Below are 26,121 nucleotides of genomic sequence, written 5' to 3' on the forward strand. Positions count from 1 at the left end.
CAGCGTCACGTGTGCGCATCTCTCTGGCATCCGTGGGAGCGCCGCGCGAGCCTCCTCAGCGCCGCGCTTCTTCCGTCCAATCTTTCCCACCACCTCCCCCCCACCATGAGCACGCTCTTCCACCACCCCAAGCCCGACATCGCCGGCGGCGTGCAGTACTGGCGCGGCGTGCCCGCCACCGTCGACGGCGTGCTGGGCGGCTATGGCAACGGCACGCTGCCGCGCGTCGATGCTCTCGGCTCGCGCTCGTTCCTGCTGCGCGTGCTGCCTCGCCTCTCGACGGTCGATGGACCAGCGAGATCCACCTGCTCAGCCGCTGCTGCTGCTTCGGAAGAAGCAGGCTCGTCGCGGCGACGCACGAGGGCACTGGATGTGGGCGCAGGCGTGGGGCGCGTGAGCCGCGATGTGCTCAGTCATGTGGCGGACGAAGTCGTGCTTGTGGAGCCTGCCGAGAACGTGAGTGTCCGCGGGCACATACGCGACGACAGCTTCTGGAGGTCTGACTGGCCTGCTATGCACAGCTGCTGGAGGAAGCCGTGCGTTCCTGTCCCTCGTGGCCCGCCTTCAAGAAGGGCTCTACGCCCGCCAAGTCCGCCTCGTTCGTGCTTTCCACGCTGCAGTCCTTCGAACTGCAAGCGCCCGTCGACTTTGCGCCGCCAATATGGAGCGATGGCCGTTCGGGCGGGGAAGAGAGCGGAAGCAGCATGCAGTTCGACGTGATTTGGTGCCAGTGGATGCTGCAGCATCTCTCCGATCCCGATCTCATCAAGTTTCTGCGCAGCGCCAGGGACGCTCTCGTGCCCGCCGATGGCGCAGCAGCCGCAGATGCGCCGCAGGAGAAGAGCGTTCTGAGCGGCGCAGGCTGCATCTTCATCAAGGAGAACGTGTGCTCTGAGAATGAGGATGGGAGCGAGAATGTGTGGTGGGACGAGGAGGACAAGAGCATCACTCGGTGAGTCATGCTGCATGCAGGCGAGGTGCGTTCTCCCACTGCGTTGCTGACTCAAGGCTCGCAGGTCGAAGCAGGCGTACGAACGGGTGTTCCGTGAGGCGGGCTTAAGGGTCGTGCGTTCTGAAGTGCAGCTCGGTCTGCCGGCTGAGCTCTTTGCTGTGCACATGTGAGTCGGTCTCCAGCACGCTCACTTGCGCGTTCAGCCTGCTGACTTCTACCCGTTCTCAAGGTGGGCGCTCGTCTGATCACGCCAATGCAACACCAGTCACTGCTCTGCTGCTACGCGTGTGACGTCTATCTGCATTGCGTCTGCCAGCTCTCTCATTCCATGCCAGCGCTCTGCTCCTCCTCGCGATTCAATCGATCGTCGCCGCCCAGCAGGCGCCAGGCCTCCAGCTCGCGGCCCTTGCTGTCCTGCCGCACCATGAACTTGCCGTGGTGGCCTTGCTCCTTCCACACCAGCTAGAGCACGGAGCTGCGTCAGCTACTGCGGCTGCAGAACATTGCTCTGATGGTCTGCTCACCTCGCGCGTACGCAGAAGCGACTCGATCGCTGACACGCGGTCCACTGCGAAGAGACCAGGCGGGGTCAGATAGGCGACAGCGGCGGGCAGCGTCGCTCGATACGCACTGACGGACTCGAGCTTGTCCTCGTAGCCCTCCTCCTCGGCCTGCAGCCTGAAGGCGCGCAGCAGCGGCATCGAGTCGGCACGGATGTGGTGATGCCGATCTGGCAGGGCGAGGCGCCGTCAGAGCTGGCAGCTGGAGTGCGGCAGGGCCAGGTCTCACCGACGTGGATGATGTTGAGGCGATCAAGCTCCTCCAGGAAGTCCGGCCGTGTCTGGCGCGCCCGTACCCTCAGCAAGAGTGTCTCGACCGAGGCAGGCTCAGACACTCACCATGACCTGCCGCACCTCTCCCCATGTCAAGCTCGGATTCGGCACATCTCCAGGCAAGCCAACCTCCACGTCGCTAAGCGGATTCGTGGCGTCGTCCTGCGGTCTCTTTTCGCCATGCTCCTGCTCCTTCTCGCTCTCGTGAGCAGCCTGCCGCACCTGCTCGTCCTCGCGCCGAGCGGCAATGGAGGCAGAGAGCGCCGAGGCACTCTCCTCCTCCAGCGCCTTTTGCCGCTTGGCTAGCTCGACGAAGAGCAGCCAGGAACACGTGGACCACTTCTGCTCGTCCCTGTGCCGAGCGAGTCAGACAAGCGGCATGCGGCCAGCCACGCACCCGAGCTCACATCACGTCGTCGTCGTGCTGCAGGACGTAGTGTCAGCGGCGTACCTGACAGCGCAGCTCATCAACCACTCACGTCCTCGATGATGCCAGTCTGTCGTCGAGAGGAGCATCAGCAAGGGCAGACGCCACATATGCCGTCTAGCCTCACCTTTGACAGCAGCCAGTTGAGGTCGTCGACGACGAGCTGCCTGACAGCAGCGCGCATGTCCTCTCTTCGCGCAATCTAGCGTTTCGTCAGCATACAGTGCACAGGCCATGACATGCCCTCACACACCTTGTTGAGCAGCGCGATGCGTCCGCCGACAGTCTGATACACCTCCTCCAGCAGATCGTCGTCTGCAGCATCGCGCTCGAAGCGCTCCCGCCCGTAGTACTGCACGCGGCACTGCTCCAGCACGCGCATCGACTGCGGCCGCGTCAGGTCTTTGAACGTGAGCGTGTCCATGCGGTTGCTGTTCTTGCGCAGCGTGTCGAAGACCCACTGTCAATGATGTCAGCAAGGTGGCAGGCGTGGGCACGGGCAGCGACGCACGTAATCGTTCGACGTGAACTAGGCGCTGGCGGTCAGCTACTGCTGCTTGTGGGACACGGCCTCGAACGGCACTCACGACAAAGGTAGCGCAGCCCGCGCTGGCCCACTCTGCAGACGGCGTCGTCAGTCTCGCATCCAGCCACCATCTCCCGTGCTCTTCTCACTCTCGGCACGCTGCTGGAAGAGCTGCAGCAGCTTGACGCCGTCATCGTCGCGCGGCAGCAAGTGCGCCGAGTTCATGATGATGACGGCCGGGCGGCCAGTGCGTGCGGCGTAGCGCTGCACTGCCTTCTCCAGCTTGTGCAGCGCCCGCTCGAGCGACTGGTAGTGCGTCATGCCGCTGAGATCCGAGAGGCCCAGCAGGTTGCCCAGATAGTCGCGGTTCATGCTGTAGTTGATGCTCTCGCTGAAGCGGTCCACGACGATCTCGGGCGTCTGGTGCGCGTCGAAGAAGGCGCAGCCCTCGGCTTGATTGCGCGCCATGGCGTCGATCAGCGTCGACGTCTTGCCAGAGCCCTGCAATGCACCGTCAGCCTTGACGACACACCTCCCGCGGCACGGTCTGGCAGCAGGTGGCTGCGCTCTCGACTCACCTTGCTGCCGAGAATGAGAAAGTAGCGCCCGGGCTCCTTGCCCTCTACGATGCGCCGCACCAGTGCCTCCTCATCGCGCAGCGGCAGCACCTCTGCATGAGCCAGCTGATCTCCGCCGCGCGCCAGTGCCAGCACCGGGTCGTAGCCGCCCTCAAAGGCCTTCTCCATCTTGCTCAGCACGTGCGACTTGTACCACGCCTGGTAGCCCATCGCGGCGCCGCCCAGCAGCAGCACGCCGACGCACGCGCCCATGGCTGTCTCGAAGCCCGACGAGTTGAGCAGCGTCTTGAGCCCGCCCTCGCGCGGCGGATCATCGCTGCGCGACTGCCGCGAGTGCGAGTGCTCGCCCTGCCCGGGCGGTGCAGGAGCGGCAGAGGCCAGCGGGCGGCGGGCGGCATGCGGCAGGGTGGCGCGCCGCAGCGGCAGCGAAGCCACGGCGGGCCGTGAGACGGCGCGACGCAGCATACGAGCAGGAGGGTGAGGAGGTGGTGGGAGGGCAAGCGGCTGCAGCGCAAAGGAGAAGGTCGAGCACTCCTGGATCGGGCCTTGGCGCCGATGCCAGCGCCGCGGGTTTGGGGTGCAGCGGCTGCGGGCGCGGCGCTGTATGCGCGCCTCGCGTCCGTGCACTTTCCATCTTCCGCTCCACCACCTCCCAATCAATTTCGCAGCTGCTTCCTAGCCCTAGTGTTCAGCCATCCTCCTCCCGAGCTGTGCACCCGTCTGAGCATCCCTGTCACTCCCACGCCTCCTCGCCGCGGTCCCGACCGCGCCTGAACAGCCGTTAGCCGGCTCGGCGCCGCTGCTCACGTTGACCCCGACTGATGCATGCCCGCAGTGACTGACATGCAGCGCTACGACGCCTACGACATTGACCTCGACTTCGACGCACTGGCGGCCGAGTATGGTGTCCCCGACGAGCCCGTCGCGCCGCTCTACCCGCAGGCCTCCAGCAGCAGAGCCGTGGCGTGGGCCGAGCCGAGCGCGCAGCGAGCAAGTCACGCTGGCCGCTCGACGCCCGCAACAGCCTACTGACGCATTACAGGTGGGCCCTCGAGCGCCCGAGCACAGCAGTAGCACTCGGCATGCACCTCGTGCCGACGTCGTGGAGCAGACCGTTGCGCGGCGGGGCATGTATGCGGCTCCTGCTCGTCCAATACACGCCGCTACTCCTCCGCTGGAGCCCCGCGGCCGCGATTCGCTCTTCGCTGCGCAGAGGTCACCAGCCAACCCGACGTCGCACGGCATCGAGCTCAAGCCTGTGACGATCCTGCGTGACTCTTTCCTTCCCAGGCTCGCAGATCTGCCGGCTGCTGACGCGCCGACCTGCACAGCCGATCAGTACCGCAGCATGTTCCGCTTCCAGCACTTCAACGCCGTGCAAAGCAGCGTGCTGGACGACGTGCTGCACTCCGACATCAACGTCGTTCTGGCGGCGCCGACTGGATCAGGCAAGACGGGCGCTTTCGAGCTGGGCATCATCCGCATGTTGCATACGCAGGATGCCAGCGCCAAGGTGCGCCGGCGCCGCAACGGCGGGTGACCGTTGAGTGACGCTGATACTATGTGCCCTTGTGAAGGCCGTCTACTTGGCGCCGACAAAGGCGCTGTGCACAGAGCGAGCGAGCGACTGGAAGGCCAGGATGGACCATCTCGGCTGCCGCGTTGCGGAACTGACGGTAGCGCACCGCCCTAATTGCTGCACTGCTGGCCCTTTGCTTACTCCGCTCAGGGCGATACGAATGCCAGCTCGGGGCTCGAGCAGGCCAAGCGCGCACGGGTCATCGTGGCGACGCCGGAGAAGTGGGACAGGTGGGTGCCCTTCAGCGGCGGCGAAGGAGGTGTGCTGACTTGGAGCGAGCGCAGCATCACGCGCCGCTGGAATGACAACGAGCCGATGCTCAGGTCTGTCAAGCTGCTCCTCGTCGATGAGGTGAGGCTCCTCAGCATGCAGGTTCGGCTCCGGCTACGCTCTGACTCCGTTCTGCATCTGCAGATCCACACGCTCAGAGAGCGCGGAAGAGGTGCGACGCATGGCGCAACATCTCCTGACTGTGGCGGCATCAGCTGATTCCCCTTAACAGGCGCATGCATCGAATGCGTCGTCTCGAGAATGCGCACGTATGGCTCGAACGTGCGCGTAGTGGTGCTCAGCGCCACAGTTCCGAACGCCGAGGACATTGCGACATGGCTTGGCTCCGGCTCGCAGGTTGCCAAGCTGCACAAGTTCGGCGAGGCGTATCGCCCTTGCCCGCTCACGAGAGTGCGTACATGCCTGCCCAGCCTAAGGTCCATTGCTGATGCCTCTCGCGCAGCACGTCTATGCCTATCCCAATCCCAAGGGCGATCAGTGGAGCTTCATGCATGCGCTCAACTCCAAGTCAGCAGCGTGCTCAGAGACAAGGGCGGCATGCGACTGACGCTGAGGGCTGCAGGCTTGTCGGCATCATGCAGCAGCACGCCGAGAGCAAGCCGACGCTCATCTTCGTGCCGACACGCAAGGCCGCCTCGCAGGCGGCGCTGGCCATCCTGAAGGACTACAAGGCCACATACACGCGCAACGAGCCGGGGCCATGGCGTCGCCCGCAGCTTAATGAGCCGCTCGTGTACAAGGATAAGGCGCTGACTGGTGAGCCACGGCGGTATATGAGGGAAGACCTCACGCCTCACGAAACGCGGCAGAGCTGGCGCCGTTCGGTATCGCCTTCCACCACGCCGGACTGGACCTGACCGACCGCCGCGCGGTAGAGGCGAACTTCCTCAAAGGGCGCATCAATGCGCTGTGTGAGTCCAGCGGTAGTCCCGCCTCAACGCCTCGCTGACTCGCTTCCAGGCTCGACGAGCTCCCTCGCCGTCGGCGTCAATCTGCCTGCGTACCTCGTCATCATCCGTGGCACGCAGTCATTCGATGGCGCATGGCGCGAGATGAACGAGATCGACCTGCTGCAGGCCGTCGGGCGGGCCGGACGGCCGCAGTTCGACACCTCGGGCTGCTGCGTTATCCTCACTGAGCAGCAGCACAAGGAGCGCTGGCAACGTCTCCTCGCCGGCTCTACGCCGATTGAGAGCACGCTGCATCTCGACCTCGTGTGAGCGAGCATTGCCCTTGAGCGCAGCAGGAGGTAGCTGATCGCCTCACGCCTTGCCGCAGCGAGCACATCAACGCAGAGATCGGCCTGCGTGGCCAGACGGACGAGGCTGCTCTGCGGCGCTTCCTCGCCACCACTTTTCTGTTCGTGCGTCTTCGACAGAACCCGGCGCACTACGATAGCCTGCTGCAGAAGGGAGGCGGTCCGCGAGAGACGGCGCCCGACGTCGTGATGGACAGGCTACTGCAGGAGACGCTTGTCAAGCTCGGGGCTCACGACCTGATCGCGGCGCGCCCGCAAGCGACCTCGCCTGTCTGCTCGAACGACCGTGGTAAGTGGCAGAGGACACTTGTCGCGCTTGCGACTGACACGCTCGCTGCCAGGCCACATCCTGTCGCAGTACTTTCTGTCGCTCAAGACGATGGCTACCCTTTGCGATCTCAAGCTCAACTCGAGCGTCAAGGATGTGCTCGAGGCGCTCTGCAACGCCGAGGAGTACAGCGAGATCCGCATCAGGCAGGGCGAGAAGGCGCCTCTTGTGACTCTGCGCAGCAACCCGGACATACGCTATCCGCCTGCCAAGGTCGTAGGCGGGCCAGAGAAGCGCTCGCTCCTGATCCAGGCCACACTCGCTGGCCTGCCGCTGGCCGAGCTGCTCGCTACAGAGGGTGGCGCCGCTTTCAGCCCGATGAGTGATTGCTTCGTCCTGTTCCGTCACGCTTCGCGCATGTGAGTAGTGGCCGGCCTGCTTGTCGGACGCTGTGGCTGATTTTCAACCGTGCACAGCATCAAGGCTGCTTTCGACCTGGCGTGCCTCAAGAGAGATGGAGGCACCGCACGCTCTGCATTCGAGCTGTGAGTCGTTGCGGAAGGCCACGCAGTCGATGTACCGCTCACGCTTTCACAGCCTCCGTAGTGTCTCGGGAAAGGCGTGGGACGGCTCTTGTGCGACGCTGCGTCAGCTAGAAGGGTGAGCAGAAGTGCCCTTCTCTTCTGCGCACGGCTGACTCTCTGCCGCAGCATTGCAAGTGCAGCGCCGCTACGCAGCGAGAAGCGACTGACGCGAACCTGAGCAGGGCGACAAGTCCATCCGCGCGCTCGCACAGGCTGGTCTGAGCACGCTCGAGTCCGTCGCACGTACCGAGCCGCACCGCATCGAGATGATCCTCGGCCGTCGCGCGCCCTTCGGCCAGCAGATCGTCAACGAAGCCCGCGCAATGCCGGCGTTCAGCCTCGGCATTGCCGAGAGCGCCACCCAGGTGACGGGCGAGGGCGTGGCGCTAAGAGCACGCGTGACGGTGGGCCTGCTCCGCCCAGACGTGCGCACTCGGTCAAAGAGTGGAGGCCAGCTCTGGCTTACCTGCTTGTCCTTGACAAGCACGTCGGAGGTGAGCGCCTCGGAGGAAGTTGCCCTGTGTCCTGACTGACAGTTTGCCAATAGTTCCTCGACTTTCGGTGCGCTGAAACAATCGCGAGCATAAGAGTCCATGCTCATTGTGCTTCCTCAGCCGCATGCCCGTGAAGAAGCTCACCGATGAGCGCAGCTTCTCCGTGCGCTGCATGCTCCGCCGTCCGCACGAGAGTCTTGTGGTCATCGTCGGCTGCGACGATATCGCCGGCTCAGGCGTCCGCGCCGACCTGCATCCGACCTCAGTGTCCGCGGCGGACTTTCCTATCCCGGCCATGGGCTCGGCAGAGGAGCTTGCTCAGCAGGTGAGCCCTTGTCTGCCCGCATGGACGATCGATGCTGATGATCGAGGCAGGAGCTCGAGGGCTTGACGGCCGCCGACTTCGACACGGCAGAGCTCGAGTCCCTCGCGGGCCAGTCAGCTCGTGAGTGCCACAGAACATTCAGATCAACGGCCGAGCTGATCGTCTTGCCAAACCCAGCGCCGGCCAGCGTGGAGCCTCAGCCGCAGCCGGCGAACAAGACGAAGGGCGTCAGCACTGCAGGCGCATCGGGGAAGACGGTAAAGGCAGCAGCGGTCACGAAGAGCGCTCCGCAGCGTCTACCGAACGGTCGATACAAGTGAGCAGCGTCTGCGCATCCTGCACCGTCGCGACGCTACTGACTCTGCCGCGCACAGATGCCGCCATCTGTGCAAGAAGAAGTGCACACACAAGTGCTGCCTCGAGGGCCTGCTCAAGCCTCCGCCGCTGGCACGCAAGGCCAGCGGCAAGAAGCTCAACACGATTGAGCAGTCGCTCCTCGACAAGATCTCGAGCATCGGCGAAGCGAAGGCGACTGACGAAGCGACGCAGACTGAAGAGCAGGAAGAAGCGCCTGCATCGCGTGCCGAATCGTCCGGTCTGATCCTGCCGGCGCGATGGGTGCAGGAGCGCGCTTCTGCTGCCGCTGCTGCCAAAGCTAAGGCTGTTGCAGGCGCTGCTGCGAGCTCCGCACCCGCGGCCGCCAAGCGCAAGAGCTCGCAGGCGCCAGAGGCCATGCCTCCTGCCAAACGCCCGCCCCGGCAGTGGCGTGGCCTCGACCCCGCGCTCACTGAGCATCTGGGCAACGACTCAGCAACCGAGGACTCGCCTTCTCCGCCGAGCATCAGCGAGCTGGGCTTCTTCGACAGCGCGCGCGTGGTGCCGCACGATCATCTGCGTGACCTGCAGCCGGCATACGACGACTTCGAGCCGTACGCCTTTGACGAGGCAAAGGCAGCAGAGGCTGCGTCAGGCGCAGGCGCAGCTGCGGATGATCCGCTCTTCTTCATCACTTCGAGGTCGTCGTCCGAGTCGTCTTTCGGCCGCTGGCGCGCTCCCGCTGCCCGCCCGCGCGCGGAGGCTTCTCCTCTAAGCACCCACTCTCGCGCCGAGTCGGCGGACACGGACTCGCGCTCTTCATCGCCCGAGCAGCCGCTGGCCGTCCAGCACGCAGCCTCGCCAGCCTGCCCGCCCATGGCCGCCGCGCTCAGCCAGCCAGTGCCGCCGCAGCCGGAAGTGCGCACCGACGAAGGCGCGCCTGTGGCGCAACTCGGCTTCGCGATGCCAGTGCGCGCGCCGGCCACCGCGCTTAGCGCTCCGCAGCCCGACCTATCTGTCGCAGTCGATAGCGCAGCCGGAGAAGCGGAGGTCGAGGACCATGACGACCTTGAGGGATTCTTCAACGAGCACACTCTGTGAGAAAGGCCAGAGAGAAGCAACGAATGATTCGAGCCAGCGATAGAGCCGAGAGTCAGTGATGCACGTGTGAGAGGAGTCTATTACTGGATCATGAGGCGTGATAAGAACGATGACTGTGCGGAACCGGAGATGTGGGAGAGAGGGAGCTGAGAGGAAGATGGAAGACGCAGAGGACAAGGCAGAGAGCGACGCCTATGCCCAGACGGGGTCGACGATCTCGGGGCCCTTGCCGACGCTGTGCACCTTGAAGCCAATCTTGCGCAGCAGCTTGGCGTCGACGATGCCGCGGCCGTCGAAGAGGAAGGCGGGCTTCTTCATGCCCGCGTAGATGCTGGCCCAGTCGAGCTCCTTGAACTCGTCCCACTCCGTCGCGATGACGATGGCCTCGGCATCGACGCAGGCGGCGACTGCGGAGGGCGCAAGTGTGATTTGCTTGCGCACTGAGAGAGGCGGATTCAGTGAGAGGCAGGCGAGAAGGGCCGGGAGCCGACTCACCCTCGATGCTGTCGTCCACCACACCCGGCTCCGTCAGGTCCATCCAGATCTGCGCCTCGGGTACCTTGGGGTCGTAGATGGTCACCAGCGCGTTCTCCTGGCGGAAGTAGCGGCACAGCGAGATGGCCGCCGACTCGCGCTGCAGACGGTGTAAGGGTCAGCGCATGCAGAGAGAGCCGCAGCCTCGCAGGCGCTGCTCACCGTGTCGCCCGTGTTCTTCTTGAAGGCAAAGCCGAGCACGGCCACCTTCTTCATGGTGATGGTGTTGAAGAGCGTCTGCACGACCTTCTGGGCAAAGCGCGACTTGGACCACTCGTTCATCGTGATGACCTGCGCGCGAAAAGCATGCGTTCAGAGCGAATTTCGCAGCGCTGCGCCTCGTGGACTCACCTGACGCCAGTAGTCGGCCACCTGCGGCAGACTGAGGCTCTCGCTGAGGTAGACGAGATTGAGAATATCCTTCTGGAAGCACGAGCCGCCAAAGCCGACGCTGGCCTTGAGGAACTTGGGGCCGATGCGGCCATCGAGGCCACATGCGTGTGCCACCTCGTCCACGTCGGCACCCGTCGCCTCGCAGATGGCGGCCATGGCATTGACGGAGGAGATGCGCTGGGCAAGGAGCGCGTTGGCCGCCTGGATGGAGCGTCAGCGACAAGGCTGCGTACATGCGCTGCGCCTGACTCACGAGCTTGCTCAGCTCCGAGCTCCACAGACCCGTCGTGTACACCTTGTGCTTCGGCACCCAGTGCTCGTACACCGCGCTGAGGCGCGCCGCCGCCTCGCGGCCCTCGTTGGTGTCGAGGCTGCCGATGAGCACGCGGTCGGGGCTCTGCAGATCCGGGATGGCCGTGCCCTCGGCGAGGAACTCGGGGTTGGAGAGAATGTCGAAGCGCACGCCCGGCCGCGAGTTGCTCTCGAGAATCGTGCGCATCGACGCGGCGGTGCGGCACGGCACGGTGGACTTCTCGACGATGATCTTGCTGCTCGTCGCCACGGCGGCGATGCGACGCGTCGAGGACTCGACGTAGCTGCGCGTGGCGTGTGTGAGCCGGAGCACGAGCCACACCGCTAGGAGCCGTGCCGGTGTCCGGCCCCCCTCGAGGGTCCAGCGTGCGGAGCGCACGTCTCTCGCCGCCGCGCTGTCGCCTCCACGTCGCGATGCGGGGAAGGCGGCGGCCCGCGGCGCGTCTCGCTCGCTGCCTCGTGCCTCTGGCGCCGGCGCACGTTCCCACCGCAGCGGCCCACGCGCGCGGCGCTGATGCCGCTGCGACGCGCGCGCACCGCCGCCTCGGACCCCTTTCGCTACTCACTGCAGGTCCGCGGCGAAGCCCGCGCCCACGCCGCTCTTCTTCGTCGGCGTGTTGACGCTGACGAAGACGAGGTCGGCCTCCTCGATGGCCTTGTCGATCTCCGTGCTGAAGAAGAGGTTCTTGCCGCGGCACGCCAGCACGATCTCGGCCAGGCCCGGCTCGTACACCGGCAGGCCCGACAGGCGGCCCTCGGCGTCCGGCGCACTGTTCCAGGCGGCGATGCGCACCGGATTGACATCGACGATGGTGACGGTGATGTCGGGGCAGTTCTGGGCAATGACGGTGCACGTCGGCCCGCCGACGTAGCCGGCGCCGACGCAGCAGATGCGCCGGATCGCCTGGGGCGCAGAGGAGATGGCCGTCGGCATGGCGAGGGGGGAGAGGAGACGAGGAAGGGAGAAGAGAGCTGTGTCGAGGCGAGCAGAGGATGAGGGTGGTGACCAGTGGGGTCCGCGTGAGGTCGAGCAGCTTTATACCTGCTCGGCGCCGCCCGTTGCTCCCAGGAGGCCGACAGCGCTTCATTCTTCGCTCTCGGAAGCGAGCGTGCGCACATGTGCCGGCAGCGAGGTTGCACACTGATGTCCTGCGGCGTCCGAGGCTGCACTTGCCCCAGGGGGCAGGGCAGGAGAGTCATCGAACGTGCGTCCGTTGGCCATGGCGCGTCTCGCGCGGCGCAGGGCGAACGTGGCCCGCCGCCCGCCGCCGCGTCGCGCGCCGCCCGCCGGCTGAGAGCAACACCTCCTGCCCCTGCCCCCTCCTGCTGCTGCGCTGGAGAGGCCGAGGCATGCTAGGAGCTGAAGTGCGGCATTTACCGATGGAGCTTCATGCGCACATCTCGCTGCCGTCTCTTCACTTGCAGTGTGCGCGGCTCAGGCAAGAGCGCCGGGCCGCGGCGTGGGCCGGCGCACACCGCAAGCGCTGCGCCTGCTGTGCCCTGCACGCGCGGCCTGCCTCTTGCGTCCGCGCCCGAGCGGTCGTGAGGCCACAAAGACGCCGACGTCGTTGGATGGGCTGCCTCGCTCGCCTGCAGGCGGCAACTTGCAGCATGCAGCATGCGGATGCAGCGTGGAGGGAGAGCATCGAGCCAAGCAGCAAGAGCAATGCACGTATGCACGCTTTGAGAATGGCGCAGCTCGATCGGGCTCACGACACGACGGGGCAAGCCCTCTCGGATGCTGACTTGGCCGGACGCCGAAGACAGCCTTCACAGCTGCCAAGAGAGCAGGCAGGCGGAGCTGCCGTCGTCTGGCGTGTGCAGCTTGCAGCGGCAGCCGCCAGCAGCGCAGGCGCAGCTCGCTCCTTGACACGCAGGCCAGAGGCGCCGAGCGAGGCAAATTGCAATCAACACACCTTGTTGCGCTTTACCTCGCCTTGCCTGCATGCCCGAGCGCCCGAGGGCGATGATCGGCCGGAGATATACAGCGCTGCGCCAAGGCCTGCATGCTGCGGAGCTGCAGGCTGCAGCGCTCTCTGGGGGGAGAGAGAAGAGAGGGGGAGAGGAGCTGCACGCGCCGCGGGCAAGCCACACGATGAGGCGCTAGGGTCCTCCTGTCAGGGCATCAGGCACAGCGACAGCGTGACAGCGACGCGACGCGCGTCTCGCCTGCTGCTGCCCGCTGCGCATCGCCATGGACCAACGCAGAGGTGCTGCCTCGCCTTCACCTTCAGCCTTTGCAAGAGGCGGCACAGCGGCAGGGGCGCGACTGCGACTTGTCGTCGTGCGTCGAGCCGCATGCTGCGCACCATCGGGGCGCAAGAGCAGGCAGACTTGCGCCGCAGCTTGCACAGCGTTCATTTGCGCGCCTGCTCGCATGCGCTGACCTGTCGCGCCTCCTGCGCACCTCTCGCACCTTGCCTGATGCTGCTTCATGCTGTCTTGATTCCCCTCAAAGCTCGGCAACTGCACGCTACAAGCTCACGCTCCGCCGGCTGCGGGCACATACGGCATGCCTCCGCTGCAGCATGCAGGCTTGATTGGCAGCAGCTGCAGCGCAACATCAGCAGCTGTCAGTCACTTCGCCGATCCGGCGCAGCAGCCTGCTGCAGCGCGCGCTATGCTCGGCGCAGGCTGCTGAGCCAGCTGGGTCGCATGTGTCTCCGCGCCTGGCCTTGGCGCCGGTGAGTCGAGTGTGTCCACCGCAGCCGCAGCAGACGGCAGACATGCTCACGTCGCGTGAGCACGCCTGCCTGGCAGCTGCCTCTCTCTTCGTGCCGGCGTCTGTTGAAGCGTATTATTGAGTGGGTAAGTGCTGGCATGACATGAGAGAACGACGGGTGGGATGGGAGTTGAGCCCGAATGGGAGTCACGTGATGGGGAATGCGGGCAGAGAGAGAGAAGAGCTTTGCAGAAGGGAGAGAAACACGGGCGGTCTATGGAGAAGCAAGCAGGCAGGGACACGTCTAGAAGAGACCCTGCACCTGGCCATTCTCATCCAGGTCGACTGCAGAACGGCCGCCTATGGTCAGCCGCAGCACAGAAGGAAGGATGCAGACGCCAAGACTCACTCTCGTAGTAGCCCGGCCGCGTGGAAAGCTGCGAGGAATGCGACGGTCAGTCGGGAGTCCGCAGAGCCGGCGGCACAGCATGCCGAGAAGCGACACTCACGCCCGGCATCGTCTGCATGGCGCCGCAGAGCGGGTACAGGACTGTCGAGAGGTGGGAGAACGTCAGCCAAGGTATGCAGAGTGGGTTGAGGAAGGCGACAGTGGACGCACAGCCAGCACCGGCCGAGAGCTTGACGGAGCGGATGGGCACGGTGAAGCCGGTCGGTGCGCCCTTGAGCGTCGGCTCGTGGCTGAGCGACAGCTGATGGGAGGGTGCACTGGTCAGCCGTCGGCTCCGTCACGCTCTGGTCTGCGGCCAACTCACGTGCGTCTTGGCCATGCAGATGGGCAGGTGTCCGTATCCCTGGCGCGTGTACGTGTCGATCTGCTTCTGTGCGGCCTCGCTGATCTCGATGCCCGCGGCGCCGTACATCTCCTTTGCGATCGTCTCGATCTTCTTCTCAATCGGCAGGGCCACGTCGTAGAGGAACTTGAAGTCGCTCTGCTTGCCCTCGAGCGTCGAGATGAGTGCCTGAGCCAGATCCACGGCACCCTCGCCGCCGCGCGCCCAGTGGTTCGCCGGCACAGCGGCATCGGCGCCCGCAGCGAGCGACTCGCGCACCACGAGGTCGAGCTCCTTCTGCGTGTCGGTGGCGAAGCGGTTCACCGCCACGACGACCTTGAGGCCGAACTTCTTGGCATTCTCAATGTGCTTCTTGAGGTTGACGCAGCCGGCCTCGAGGATCTCGAGGTTCTCCTCGAGGTACACCTCCGACAGCGGCTTGCCCGGCGACACGTCGGGGCCGCCGCCGTGCGTCTTGAGTGCACGCACCGTGGCGACCAGCACGACGGCGTCGGGCACAAGGCCAGACTCGCGACACTTGATGTCGCAGAACTTCTCCATGCCAATGTCGGCGCCGAAGCCCGCCTCGGTGATGACGTAGCCGGCCTTGCTGTCGTCCTCGCCCTCCTCGGTGCCCGCGAGCTTCAGCGCCACGGCGTCGGCGAGGATGCTGCTGTTGCCGTGGGCAATGTTGGCAAAGGGCCCGGCGTGCACAAAGACGGGCGTGCCCTCGAGCGTCTGCATCAGGTTCGGCTTGATGGCGTCCTTCATCAGCACCGTCAGCGCGCCGCCAATGCCAATGTCGTCGGCCGTCACGGCATCGCCGGCGCGGCTCGAGGCAATGACCATGCGGCCGAGACGCTCGCGCATGTCGGCCAGGTCCTTGGAGAGCGCCAGCACGGCCATGCACTCCGACGCCACGGCAATGTCGTAGCCCGTGCGCCGCTCCTGGCCCTTCTCCGTCGCCGCCTGCCCAACAGTGATCTCGCGCAGGAAGCGATCGTTGGTGTCGGTGACGCGGTGCCACGTGATCGTGTCTGGGTCAATGTCAAGGCGCGCCCACTTGCTGCGCTCCTCCTCCGTCAGCTCCTCGGGGTCAGTCTTGTTGATGCCGAGCTTCTTCAGACGGCGCAGCATCACGGGTGCAAAGCTGCGCTTGCCCTTCTTCTTGGGGCACAGGCGGTCGAATAGCGCGGCGTCCTTCTGCGTTGCCTCGTGGAACATGCGCGCGTCGATGGCGGCGGCCAGCAGGTTGTTGGCCGCCTGCACGGCGTGGTTGTCGCCCGTGAGATGGAGGTTGAACTCTTCCATCGGGATGACCTGCGCATAGCCGCCGCCGGCAGCGCCGCCCTTGATGCCGAACGTCGGGCCCTGCGACGGCTGGCGCACACAGGCAAACGCCGCCTTGCCGAGGTGGGCGCCGAGGGCCTGCGCCAGGCCGATCGTCGTCGTGCTCTTGCCCTCGCCGAGCGGCGTGGGCGTGATGCCGGCGACGACGACGTACTTGCCGTCGCGGCGCGAGGCCAGGCGCTGCAGGATGCTCAGGTCCACCTTGGCCTTGACGTCGCCGTAGGGCTCCAGCTCGCGGCCCAGGATGCCCACCTCGCGCGCGACCTGCGTGATGGGGCGCGGCTTCTGCGAGCGCGCCACCTCGATGTCCGCCGGCACCTTCTCGAGGATGCTCAGCGGGTTCGGCGACGTGACGCCGCGTGCGCGCCCGTTGGCCGTCGACTTGAGCGCCGACTGCAGCACGTTCTCCATCAGCATGGCCACCGTCATGGGGCCGACGCCGCCGGGCACGGGCGTGATGGCCTTGACGACCTTGCGCGCCGCCTCAAAGTCGACGTCGCCGACGAGGCGCTGGCCGCTCTTCTTGGACGCGTCGGCAATGTAGTTGGTGCCGACGTCGATGACGATGGCATCCTTCTTGAACCACTCGCCCTTGACGAACTGCGTCTTGCCGAGGCCGGCGACGACAATGTCGGCCTCGCCGACGTGCGCGGCGACGTCCTTGGTGCGCGAGTGGCACTGCGTGACCGTGGCGTTGCGCGAGCGCAGCAGCGCCGCGACGGGGTTGCCGACGATGTCCGAGCGGCCAATAACGCAGGCGCGCAGGCCGGAGAAGTCGGACAGGCCGGCCTCCTCGAGCAGCTTGATGACGCCGGCGGGCGTGCAGGGCGCAAAGTCGGGATTGCACGCGCGGCTGTTGAGGTGGCCGATGTTGAGGGCGTGGAAGCCGTCGACGTCCTTGCTCGGCGACACGGCCTCGGTGACGCGGCGCTCGGCCTCGGCGTCGATGTGGGCGCCGAGCGGCAGCTGCACGAGGATGCCGTCGATGCTGCTGTCGTCGTTGAGGTCGCCGACGCGGTGCACAATCTCCTCCTCGCTGGTGCCGCCGGGCAGATGCAGGTGCGTGAACTTCATGCCGCACTCCTCGGCGGCCAGGCGCTTCATGCGGATGTACGTGACGCTGGCGCTGTCGTCGCCGACCTGCACGATGCAGAGGTGCGGCGCAAACGAGGCGTGCGTCTTGCGGCGCTCGGCGATGCGCTCAGCGACGGACGCGCGGACCTTCCTGCGAGCGCAGAAGGGGTTTAGTGTGCATAGCAGAGGCCTCTACAGGCCGGGCTCCCTGCACGCGCCGCAGCTCACTCACTTGGCCAGCGCCGTGCCGTCGATGATGCGGGCGCCGCTGCTGCCGGCAGCATCGGCAGAGGAGGCCATCGTGGCGCGGAGGAGCGGGAGCGGAGCGGCGGCGGCTCGGGCGCGCGGGCGGCGCGGCGAGGCGGCGAGGGCGAGGGCGCGGCGCGGAGCAGCGAGCGGCGAGCGCGAGAGGAGCGATGCGGTGCGCAGTGCGCTGGAGACAGAGAGGTGCGGCTGGTGGTGGAGGGGCAGACGCAGCAGGCACGGCGAGCGGAGCATGCCCGGATGTCGCGCACAAGAGGATGATGAGTGGGGTCGCGGCGGCAAGCAGGCCGGCGGCGGTGGCCGAGGCGGCGCTAAGCCGGCGCGCCGCGAAGATCTGCGCTGCCACGCGCCGCGTGAAGGCCACGGACCCAGCCTACGCGACAAAGACGGCAAGAGCAGCAGCAGCAGCTATACATGCGCTGCTCTGAGCAGCAGATCCACCATCACCGCTGCAGCGTGCCTTTCTCTGCCGCTCTGGGCGAGCTCAAGTCCGGCGTCCAGGGCTCAAGCGGCGCAAAAGGCTGGGCAGCACGTTGTTCGGCTCACGGCGCGCGCAAAGGCCGCCCGAGGCCGCTGGCGGAGTCGCGCTCGCACCCGGAACACGGTCTCGCGGACGCGAGGGACACCTTGCTTATAAGGTGGAGGCAGCAGGTGAGCTCCCGTAGAGCTCCCTGGGCAGTCACTTGGCCGCCGAACGGCAGCGCTGTAGCAATTCAGCCCTTTCGAGCTCGCTGAGAATTTTGAGTGCAAATCGAGCTCGAGATGGCGCTGCTGGACGGCGCTGCGAGCTCGGAGGCGAAGAGGAGCGGGCGAGGCCGGCAGCCCGAGGTTGCTCGGGCGCGGCGCACGGTGACGTGGGAGCCGCCAAGCGAGGCGGAGGGGCCAGGCACGCTTCTTCTCGCCGCGCGGGCGGCGGCTGCAAAGGCAGGCCGCCTGCCTGGAGCGCAAGCGCGTGCCGGCGCCCATTGCGGCAGCCCGTCCTGCCCGTGCTTGCACCCTTCTCGAGGCTGCACAGCCTGCTGCGCCTCCTTCCCTCCTCACCACTCCCTCTCCTCTCCCTCTCCCACCCCTCCGCGTGCCCGCCATGTCGGCGCTGCGCCACGCCGCCCGCGCCCAGCAGCTCGCTGCGCTGCCTCGCGCTGCGCCTGCGTACCGTGCGCTGCACGTCTCGGCCTCGCGCCGTGCCGATGCGCCCCTCGTGCCGCCGCCGGGCTCCAGCTCCACGCCCGCGCCGCCGCCCGGCCCGCCGCCGACGCTCTCCAGCCCCACGTCGCGCCCGCTGCCGCCCACGGCCGGCGCGCCGGGGCCGCCGAAGCCCGTGCCCTCGACCTTCTCCAGCTCCAGCTCCTCCTCGTCCTCCTTCTTCGGCGGCTCCTCCAAGCCACCGCCGAACCCGCTGCGCCCCGTCGGCACGCTGCTCAAGTGGCTCCTCTACGGCACCGTCGCCACGTTTGGCGTCGCCTACTACCTCGACTCGCGCGCCGCCATCCACCGCTGGGTCGCCATCCCCGTGCTGCAGGCCACCGCCGACCCCGAGACGGCACAGAAGATCGCCGTGCAGGGCCTCGCGAGTGGCATCATGCCGCGCGACATGGGTGTCGACGACGACGTGCTGCAGACCAAGGTGAGTGCGAGGCCAGGCCAAGATGGAAGGAGCGGACCAGGCACTCCAGAAGCTGTGGCATCAGATCATGCCAGGCTGACCTTCTCTGCCACAGCTCTTCGGCAAGACGCTCTCGAACCCCATCGGCCTGGCTGCCGGCTTTGACAAGCAGGGCGAGGCCATCGACGGCCTGCTGGGCCTCGGATTCGGCATTGTTGAGATCGGCAGCGTGACGCCCGAGCCGCAGGTGAGTGCCATTGTGCGCCTCTAGCTGTGCCAGTGACTCACCTTCCTTCCAGCCGGGCAACGACCTGCCGCGCTACTTCCGCCTCGACCAGGACCGCGCCGCGATCAACCGCTTTGGCTTCAACTCCGACGGCCACGACGCCGTGCTGGCACGCCTGCAGGCACGCATCGGCACGTGGCTGCACTCGTCGGGCGCGCTCAATGATGTGCGCGTGCCCATCTCCTCGTCCAACGTCGCGTCCGAGGTGCTGGCGGCGAACCCGGCCGTCGGGCCGCTGCTGCTCGACGCCGCCGAGCTGCCGCGCTCGGCGCGCGCCGGCCAGTTCCTCTCGGTGAACCTCGGCAAGAACAAGACGTCGGCGGCCGACTCGGTCGACGACTACGTCAAGGGCGTGCAGAAGCTCGGCCCGTACGCCGACATGCTCGTCATCAACATCTCGTCGCCCAACACGGCCGGCCTGCGCAACCTGCAGCACAAGGAGGCACTGCAGAAGCTGCTCAAGTCTGTCGTCGACGCGCGCAACGAGCTGCCGCAGCCGCAGGCGCCGCTGCTCGTCAAGATCGCCCCGGACCTCTCCGAGGGCGAGCTCAACGACATCGCAGACGCTGCGCTCGGCGCCAAGGTCGACGGCCTCATCGTCAGCAACACGACCGTCTCGCGGCCTGCCTCGCTGCTGTCGCCGCCGCACGTCACGCAGGAGACGGGCGGCCTCTCTGGCCCGCCCGTGAAGCCGCTGGCCATCAAGGCGCTGCAGACCATCTACAAGCGCGTCGGCGACAAGATGCCGCTGATCGGCTGCGGCGGCATCGCGTCGGGCCGTGATGCGCTCGACTTTGCCAAGGCCGGCGCCTCGGCCGTGCAGCTGTACACGTCGTTTGGCTACGAGGGTGTCGGCCACCCGCGCCGCATCAAGGACGAGCTGACGGCTGCGCTCAAGGAGGAGGGCACGACGTGGCAGCGCAGCATCGGCAAGGGCTCGCCCAACACGGAGCCGCAGCTGCCCGACGGCGAGCTGCCGCGCGCGCGTGCCGGCGATGCCAGCCAGCACTTTGACCTTGCTGTTGCCAGCGTCAAGGGTGAGATCGAGGGCCTGCGCAACGCCCTCGGCAGCCACCCGCGCGCCACGGCCGCGCCCGTCTTCCGCTCTGGCTCGGACGAGGACTCTCTGGTGGAGCGTGCCAACCGCGCACGCGGCACCGAGGCGCCCTCGCGCAGCGGCAAGACGGCGCCGCAGGCGCCCGTCGCGGGCGACGACGGCCTCACGCGCGGCGAGCAGCTCGAGCGCGAGCTGCAGCGCGCCCTGTACGACCCGGCGCGCCACGCCGGCGTGCCTGCGCCCGAGGAGGTTTCGGGCCGGGGCGCGCCCGTGGAGCCGCGAGGCGCCACGCGTGCAGCTGCCAAGGATGAGCACGCCTCGGAGCAGTCCTCCAAGGGCCGCTCCAGCTGGTTCGGCGGCAGCTCCAAGAAGGAGTCGTCGCGCAGCGCCGAGGACCGCCTCGAGGATGTCACTAGCCGCGCGCAGAGCGCTGGTCGCGATGCCTACGACTCGGCGGCTAGCGCGGGTCGCCGCGCTGAGGACAAGGCCGAGTCTGCTGGTCGTCGCGCTGGCGACAAGGCAGCCTCCGCCGGCCGCAGCGCCCGCGACTCGGTCTACTCTGCCGAGGAGCGCGTTGAGGAGGGCGCTCGCTCGGCTGGTCGCTCTGCCCGCGACGCTGGCCGCAGTGCCAAGGACAGCCTCTACTCTGCCGAGCAGCGCGCCGAGGACGCTGCGTCCTCTGCTGGCCGCAGCGCCAAGGAGTCTGCGCAGCATGCTGGCGAGCGTGTCGAGAGCGGAGCGCGCTCGGCGGCGCGTGGCGCAAGAGACGCTGCAAACTCTGCGGAGGAGAGCATCGAGAGCGGCGCTCGCTCTGCTGCTCGCAGTGCCCGCGATGCGGGCCGCCGCGTCGAGCAGGAGGCTTACTCGGCTGGCCGTCGTGCCTCGGATGCCGCCTCCTCCGCCGCGCGTTCGGCACAGGACACGGCCTCCGACGCTGCTGAGCGCGTCAAGGACACGGCCTCATCGACTGGCGAGCGTCTGCAGAGCGGTCTGGCGTCGCTCGCCCAGGGCTCTCGCGACGCCGGCCGCCGCGTCGAGGAGGAGACGTACAATGCCGGGCGCCGCGCCTCGGACGCTGCCTCGTCCGCCGCTCGCTCTACGCAGGATGCCGCCTACGAGGCGGGCAGCCGCGTCAAGTCTGCTGGCCGCGAGGTCGGCGACTACGCCTCCGAGACGGCCGAGTCGGTGCGCAGCGGCGCCAACCGCGCGGGCCGGAAAGTCAAGAACGCCGCCTACTCGGCAGAGCAGCGCGCTGAGGACGCGGCGCAGTGGACTGCCGACTCGGCTCGCAGCGCAGGCCGCGAGGCGAAGAACGCCGTCTACTCGGCGGAGCAGCGCGCCGAAGACGCAGCGTCCTGGGCCGCTGACCGTGCGCGCGACGCAGGCAGCAGCGCCAAGTCTGCGGCCCGCGAGGCGAAGCACGAGACGGAGGAGGCGGCGCAGTGGGCCGCTGACCGGGCACGCGACGCCGGCCGCTCGGTGCAGAATGCCGGCCGCGAGGCCCAGCGCGAGGCCGAGGCGGCCGCTCACTGGACGGCCGAGCGCACGCGCGATGCCGGCCGGGCAGTCCGCGACACGGCCTACTCGGCTGAGCAGCGTGCTGAGGACGCAGCCCACTGGACCGCAGAGCGCACCCGTGACGCCGGACGTGCAGCCAGCAACGCCGTCTACTCGGCCGAGCAGCGGGCTGAGGACGCGGCCCACTATGCGGCCGAGCGCACTCGCGATGCCGGACGTGCAGTGAGCAACGCTGCCTACTCGGCGGAGCAGCGCGCCGAGGATGCCGCGCACTGGACGGCCGAGCGCGCCCGCGACACGGCCCGCAGCGCGCAGCACGCTGGTCGCCAGGTGGTGGACGGTGTCGAGCGCGCCGGCGAGCAGACGTACGACCTCGCCAGCCGCGGTGCCGGCGCAGTGGTCGACACGGCGCGTGCGGGCGCCGACGAGGCTTCTCGCGCCGCCTCGTCGCTCACGCGCAAGGCGTCGGAGGCCGGCCAGAGCGTGTACGAGAGCGCCGACAACGCAGCACACGCCGTCTCGCGGGAAGCCTCGCACCTGACGTCGTCGATCTCGCGCACTGCCTCGCGTGCCTCCGACGAGGCCAGCCGCACGGCCTCGGCGGCCGGTGACAAGCTGTCGGATGCCGCGTCGTACGTCTCTGACGAGGCTGCTGCCGCAAGGAACGCTCTCTCGCGCACCACATCGGACGCCTCGTCGAAGGCATCCGACCTTGCTGCCTCGACGTTCTACACGATCGCGCACGCTCCCGACCCCCTCGTGCGTGCCGCCTCGTCGGCCTCGAGCAGCATCTCCTCCGCCGCCTCGTCTGCCTCGGACAGCCTCTCGTCGGCTGCGTCGTCAGTCGAGTCGAGCACGAGCAACATCGCACAGGCGGCAAAGGACAGCCTCTTCGGCGCGAAGGAGAAGAGCAAGCACGCCGCGGAGGAGGCGGGTGACTACATCAAGGGCGAGCAGCGCGAGAAGCCGCTGGCATGGAAGGTCGCCGATGCCCGTCGCAATGTGTAAGCCAGCATGATGAGTTGCAATCGAATACATTGAGAATAGACCGCGGCAGATGAGTGTTGTACAGATGTGTGAGAGGGAGAGGAAGCGGAGTCGAGATATGGAGCGGTTAGAGCGCCGAGTTGGAGGCAGCGGATCGCCCGCTCATGAAGGCGCAGATGTCCTTGACGGACCACTCCGCCTCTTGCCCTTCTGGCGGCGCCTGTGCGTCGGCCATCTGCGTGTCGTCGTCCTCAGCCTCGGCGGCGAGGTCCTCTGCAGTGATGCGCATCTTCCAGTCGTAGCGCTCGCCCTCCTCGTCTGGCTGCTCCTTGACGTGCCACCATGCACGCAGCGCCGCCTCGCACATCTCATCGTACTCGCGCTCCTGCTTGCGTGCCAGCCGCAGTCGTGCATGCGCCACGTCGGCGCCATCGTCGCCCTCCTCGACTGGGTTGGCCTCGCACCAGCTGGCCCACGTCTCGGCCATGGCGTTCTCCGGCGCCGTGTCGAGCCGCGTGCGCAGCAGGCCTTGTAGCCGTCCTGCTCGCTCGGCGTCGAGCGGCTGCAAAGGGTGCGTAGAGAGACGCGGCAGCAGGGACTTGGGGTCGGCAAACTGCACCAGCGGCATGCCCTCTGCTGTCGCCAAGCGCTCCGCCGACGTGCTCGCGCCCAGGCCCAGCGCATCGTTGCCGCTGGCAGTCAGCGCACTTGACTGGGCAGCGGACGGCGCGGCGAAGAGGTTCTTGTCGCGTGCCTCCTGGCTGAGAAAGTCCTGCAGCGCTTGCAGCTGGGCGTCCTGCGTGGGGTTCGGCGAGAGGAGCAGGGCGGTGAGGGTGTGCGTCGAGGAGATGAGGTTGAGGTGCTGCGTGAGGAGCGCAGGCCTGCGAAAGAGTCTCGTCTCAGCACTCGACTTCTCGAGGGAGGACCGCATCATGCCACTCACCAGTCCTCGAGGCCAAAGTCGGCCTGCAGTGCGGCCTGCATGTCGAGGATGGAGCGGATGAGGCTGCCGAGGCGCTTGGAGAGCAGCGAGAGGTGCTCGTACGGCAGCGCGGCGGGCGCGAGCAGCGGCAGCGCATTGGCCGCCTGGGCAGTGGAGAGCGGCGGCGGCATGGCGGCAGCACGCTGCGGGGGCCGAGCTGGGCGTAGAGCGTAGCGAGGTGGCAGGGAGGAGGGAAGGATGGCCTGAGCGGGGCTGGGTCGCGCATGCTTCTCCACACCACGGCGCAATACAAAAATCACGTGCCGCTGCGGGCCTGATTAGAAATTGTGATTCAAGTGTGCCGCCGCGCAGACGGCGATCTGCTTCTCGCGGCGGCGCCGGCCTTCTTGCCCTTCCTCCACCACCATCCACTCTCCCTCCAGCCGGCTGCTCACCGCGCACAGTCCGCTCCGCACGCACACACCATGAACGGCGGCTACCAGGGCGCAGGCGCGCGTGCCGGCATCGGCGCGCCCGGCGGGCCCGGCGGCATGCAGCGCGACATGGCGCCGCACATGGCCATGGGCGCGCCGATGCGCATGGGCGGCATGGGCATGCCGCCGCCGGGCATGGGACCGCCACCGGGCATGGGCATGCCGCCGCCAGGCATGGGCGGGCCGCCGCCGGGATACGGCATGCCGCCGCAGGCGAACCCCTCGGTGCCCGGCATCAACCCCGGCTGGGCGGCGCGCGCCGAGGCTATCAATCGTGCCGGCACCGAGATCGCCACGACGCTCTTCGTCGGCGGCATTAGCCCGGGAGTGGGCGATGTGTGGCTACGGCGTGTGCTCGAGGTGCGTTGCGCCGGCATGGATGTGCGTGCTGCGGTGCTGACCCCATCTGCACGCCAGGCTTGCGGCCCGCTTTCATCGCTGAAGCGCGTGAACAAGGCCTTCGGCTTCGCTACGTTCGTCGATGCAGATGGAGTGCTGCGAGCGCTGGAGCACTTGAATGGCAAGGAGCTGCCCTCGATGGGCGACCAGTCGGGCGAAGCGCCCAAGGCGCTGAGCTTGAAGGCTGATGCCAAGACGGCGAAGTTCCTGGAGCAGTACGAGCAGGGCCGGACAGTGGTGAGTCTGCGACTAGTCGATCATCAGCGCACGGCGTGTGGCTGACGAATGTCCAGGACGGCGACGCGGATAACCTGTCCACCACGACTATTGCCTCGCTCCTGACACAGATGAAGGACCCCAACGCTGCGGCGGGCTCAGACGGCAGCGAGGTGCGCTCTTCGATCCCGTCGCACCTCAAGGACCTGCCGCCGGAGGAGCTGCCCGAGGAGCATCGCACGTCGGTGCTGTCGGAGATCGACAAGTTCCGGCAGGCCTCTGCGGCGCGCGAGGAGGAGAAGAAGCGCCGCGACCGCGTGCTGGAGCAGGAGCGGCGCATGCAGCAGGGCGGCGGCTGGGGCCCGCAGCAGGGCGGGCCGCAGGGCCCGATGGACGGCCCGTCGCGGCCTGCTGGCGATGGCAGACAGAGCTACAACAAGCCGCTGGACTTTGTGGCGCAAAAGGAGATCACCGACCCGGTCGAGCGGGATACGGAGGAGGAGAAGGAGCGGCTACGCAGGGCCGAGGAGGCCAAGCGGAAACAGGCCGAGAACGTGAGTGCTCCTGAGCGCGCTGACGCAGCCCCTATGTGCTGAAGCGCATTCACCCTGCAGCAGGAGCAGGACTACATCTACGCGGAGCGGCGGAGATTTGCACGATGGGAGAAGGAGGCGGAGCGGGAGCGCATTGCGACGGAGGACCGCGTCCAGCGGGCATCGGCATTGCTCGCGCGCAGCGATGCGTGGGACGACGCGCGGGAGAAGGAGCGCGAGCTCTTCTACGCCGAACGGTGAGCACGGGCTGCAGCGCGATGCCGGACACAGCTGACGCTCTGCTCAGGGCACGGTGGCGCAGCTACAGAAGCGGCGCGCGGCATCGGGAAGAGGAGGCCGACGCTGCCGATCGCGAGGCTGAGAAGGCAGAGGCGGAGGCCGCTGCGGCAGCGGCCCAGCGGGCGGCAGAGCAGGCCGTGGCGGACTCGGCGGCGCACGCAGACGCCCAGCGCGCAGCCGGTGTGCTGCTGCCCGCGGACGGCTCGCACGCGCCGCTGAAGCTCAAGGTCGCACCGAAGCCTGCGGCGGGCGAGGAGCAGCCGGCCGCTGCTGCGGTGATCCCCAAGGCCGTGCTTGGCGAGGCCGAGGAGGAGGATCTCGGACGGAGACGGCTGCGCAAGATCGAGCTGGGCGATGGCCTGTCCGACGAGAAGCGCGAGGAGACGATCAAGCAGCACGCGCCGCACGTCGAGCGCGAGCTACCGCGCGATCGCGAGGGCCTCTTTGCTGCCTCACCAGCATGGGACTGGATCGACGAGGTGAGCTTGGACCTGATGAGCGCATGACGCGCAATGCTGACGTGCTGCCCTCCAGGCCGCCATTGCACGCAGCTACCGGCCACTGGCAGACCGCATGATCTCAGACAGCGTCGGTGAGAGCGTGCCCGAGCTCACGGAGGCGTTCCTCGAGGCGCTGCGCAAGCGGTCGCAGGTGCCTGCGCTCGTCGACGTGCTCGAGCCGGTGAGTGCAGACTGCGCGCTTCCGTTGCATGGCCCCTGGCTCACATCCTGCCGCGCGCCGCACAGGTTCTGGCCGAAGAGGCGCTGCCCTTCGTGGAGCGCTACTGGCGCCGTCTGCTCGTCGACACGCTCAGTCTGGCTGCGTCTGCGACGTCGTCGTGATGGGCCAACCCCTCGTGAGCTGTGTCTCCATGTCTCTCCAGCGCCGTCCCTCT

At 67.3% G+C, this 26,121-nt stretch overlaps 11 protein-coding genes across 11 annotated transcripts; 7 read left to right on the plus strand and 4 right to left on the minus strand.

The window, feature by feature from the left end:
- The first annotated feature begins 81 nt into the window (after window positions 1–81).
- Window positions 82–1,348, plus strand: FA09DRAFT_330723 (DUF858-domain-containing protein). The gene is made up of 4 exons (XM_025742719.1): window positions 82–456; window positions 522–952; window positions 1,017–1,118; window positions 1,182–1,348. The coding sequence occupies exons 1-4, from the start codon at window positions 106–108 to the stop codon at window positions 1,195–1,197; spliced, it is 900 nt and encodes a 299-aa protein (XP_025597359.1). The 5' UTR covers window positions 82–105; the 3' UTR covers window positions 1,198–1,348.
- FA09DRAFT_299005 (hypothetical protein) lies at window positions 1,274–3,568 on the minus strand (the record flags this gene model as incomplete). Its single annotated transcript, XM_025740266.1, has 13 exons — window positions 1,274–1,414; window positions 1,477–1,520; window positions 1,584–1,682; window positions 1,742–1,793; window positions 1,852–2,137; window positions 2,193–2,209; window positions 2,265–2,282; window positions 2,340–2,414; window positions 2,466–2,672; window positions 2,724–2,741; window positions 2,800–2,831; window positions 2,888–3,239; window positions 3,317–3,568. 13 exons carry the CDS (start codon window positions 3,566–3,568, stop codon window positions 1,274–1,276), a joined length of 1,593 nt encoding a protein of 530 aa, XP_025597360.1.
- An 877-nt stretch (window positions 3,569–4,445) lies between these two features.
- Window positions 4,446–7,135, plus strand: FA09DRAFT_298982 (P-loop containing nucleoside triphosphate hydrolase protein; the record flags this gene model as incomplete). The annotated part of the gene is made up of 12 exons (XM_025740265.1): window positions 4,446–4,829; window positions 4,894–4,992; window positions 5,046–5,125; window positions 5,180–5,267; window positions 5,328–5,337; window positions 5,398–5,576; window positions 5,629–5,693; window positions 5,749–5,942; window positions 5,996–6,097; window positions 6,147–6,402; window positions 6,465–6,733; window positions 6,786–7,135. 12 exons carry the CDS (start codon window positions 4,446–4,448, stop codon window positions 7,133–7,135), a joined length of 2,076 nt encoding a protein of 691 aa, XP_025597361.1.
- Window positions 7,069–9,575, plus strand: FA09DRAFT_59986 (hypothetical protein). The gene is made up of 9 exons (XM_025745736.1): window positions 7,069–7,131; window positions 7,189–7,257; window positions 7,310–7,347; window positions 7,479–7,790; window positions 7,844–7,857; window positions 7,911–8,115; window positions 8,166–8,235; window positions 8,293–8,431; window positions 8,490–9,575. Exons 2-9 carry the CDS (start codon window positions 7,227–7,229, stop codon window positions 9,529–9,531), a joined length of 1,851 nt encoding a protein of 616 aa, XP_025597362.1. The 5' UTR covers window positions 7,069–7,131; window positions 7,189–7,226; the 3' UTR covers window positions 9,532–9,575.
- A 28-nt stretch (window positions 9,576–9,603) lies between these two features.
- FA09DRAFT_330726 (putative UDP-glucose 6-dehydrogenase) lies at window positions 9,604–11,954 on the minus strand. The gene is made up of 6 exons (XM_025742720.1): window positions 11,337–11,954; window positions 10,712–11,054; window positions 10,417–10,659; window positions 10,228–10,356; window positions 10,027–10,165; window positions 9,604–9,971 (listed from the first exon to the last, which is right to left on the minus strand). Exons 1-6 carry the CDS (start codon window positions 11,702–11,704, stop codon window positions 9,724–9,726), a joined length of 1,470 nt encoding a protein of 489 aa, XP_025597363.1. The 5' UTR covers window positions 11,705–11,954; the 3' UTR covers window positions 9,604–9,723.
- A 1,015-nt stretch (window positions 11,955–12,969) lies between these two features.
- FA09DRAFT_60166 (hypothetical protein) lies at window positions 12,970–13,640 on the plus strand. Its single transcript, XM_025745737.1, has one exon. The coding sequence runs from the start codon at window positions 13,069–13,071 to the stop codon at window positions 13,456–13,458; it is 390 nt and encodes a 129-aa protein (XP_025597364.1). The 5' UTR covers window positions 12,970–13,068; the 3' UTR covers window positions 13,459–13,640.
- On the minus strand, window positions 13,555–17,014 carry FA09DRAFT_320035 (FTHFS-domain-containing protein). Its single transcript, XM_025740965.1, has 6 exons — window positions 16,880–17,014; window positions 14,206–16,798; window positions 14,052–14,142; window positions 13,942–13,982; window positions 13,842–13,869; window positions 13,555–13,777 (listed from the first exon to the last, which is right to left on the minus strand). The coding sequence occupies exons 1-6, from the start codon at window positions 16,945–16,947 to the stop codon at window positions 13,737–13,739; spliced, it is 2,862 nt and encodes a 953-aa protein (XP_025597365.1). The 5' UTR covers window positions 16,948–17,014; the 3' UTR covers window positions 13,555–13,736.
- Window positions 17,015–18,286: 1,272 nt separating this feature from the next.
- On the plus strand, window positions 18,287–20,049 carry FA09DRAFT_283837 (hypothetical protein; the record flags this gene model as incomplete). The annotated part of the gene is made up of 3 exons (XM_025739856.1): window positions 18,287–18,535; window positions 18,630–18,761; window positions 18,814–20,049. Coding segments are annotated over 3 exons (1,617 nt in total), but the record flags the coding sequence as incomplete, so codon positions are not given.
- Window positions 20,050–21,799: 1,750 nt separating this feature from the next.
- FA09DRAFT_60190 (hypothetical protein) lies at window positions 21,800–22,441 on the plus strand. The gene has a single exon (XM_025745738.1). The coding sequence runs from the start codon at window positions 21,998–22,000 to the stop codon at window positions 22,391–22,393; it is 396 nt and encodes a 131-aa protein (XP_025597367.1). The 5' UTR covers window positions 21,800–21,997; the 3' UTR covers window positions 22,394–22,441.
- Window positions 22,399–23,525, minus strand: FA09DRAFT_330728 (hypothetical protein). Its single transcript, XM_025742721.1, has 2 exons — window positions 23,306–23,525; window positions 22,399–23,243 (listed from the first exon to the last, which is right to left on the minus strand). Exons 1-2 carry the CDS (start codon window positions 23,473–23,475, stop codon window positions 22,490–22,492), a joined length of 924 nt encoding a protein of 307 aa, XP_025597368.1. The 5' UTR covers window positions 23,476–23,525; the 3' UTR covers window positions 22,399–22,489.
- Window positions 23,526–23,979: 454 nt separating this feature from the next.
- On the plus strand, window positions 23,980–26,068 carry FA09DRAFT_298852 (hypothetical protein; the record flags this gene model as incomplete). The annotated part of the gene is made up of 7 exons (XM_025740260.1): window positions 23,980–24,138; window positions 24,196–24,414; window positions 24,471–24,947; window positions 25,008–25,183; window positions 25,234–25,705; window positions 25,761–25,907; window positions 25,973–26,068. 7 exons carry the CDS (start codon window positions 23,980–23,982, stop codon window positions 26,066–26,068), a joined length of 1,746 nt encoding a protein of 581 aa, XP_025597369.1.
- Between the last annotated feature and the right edge of the window lie 53 nt (window positions 26,069–26,121).

The sequence above is a fragment of the Tilletiopsis washingtonensis genome (assembly GCF_003144115.1).
Source record: "Tilletiopsis washingtonensis strain MCA 4186 unplaced genomic scaffold FA09scaffold_14, whole genome shotgun sequence".
Classification (NCBI taxonomy): Eukaryota; Fungi; Basidiomycota; class Exobasidiomycetes; order Entylomatales; genus Tilletiopsis; species Tilletiopsis washingtonensis.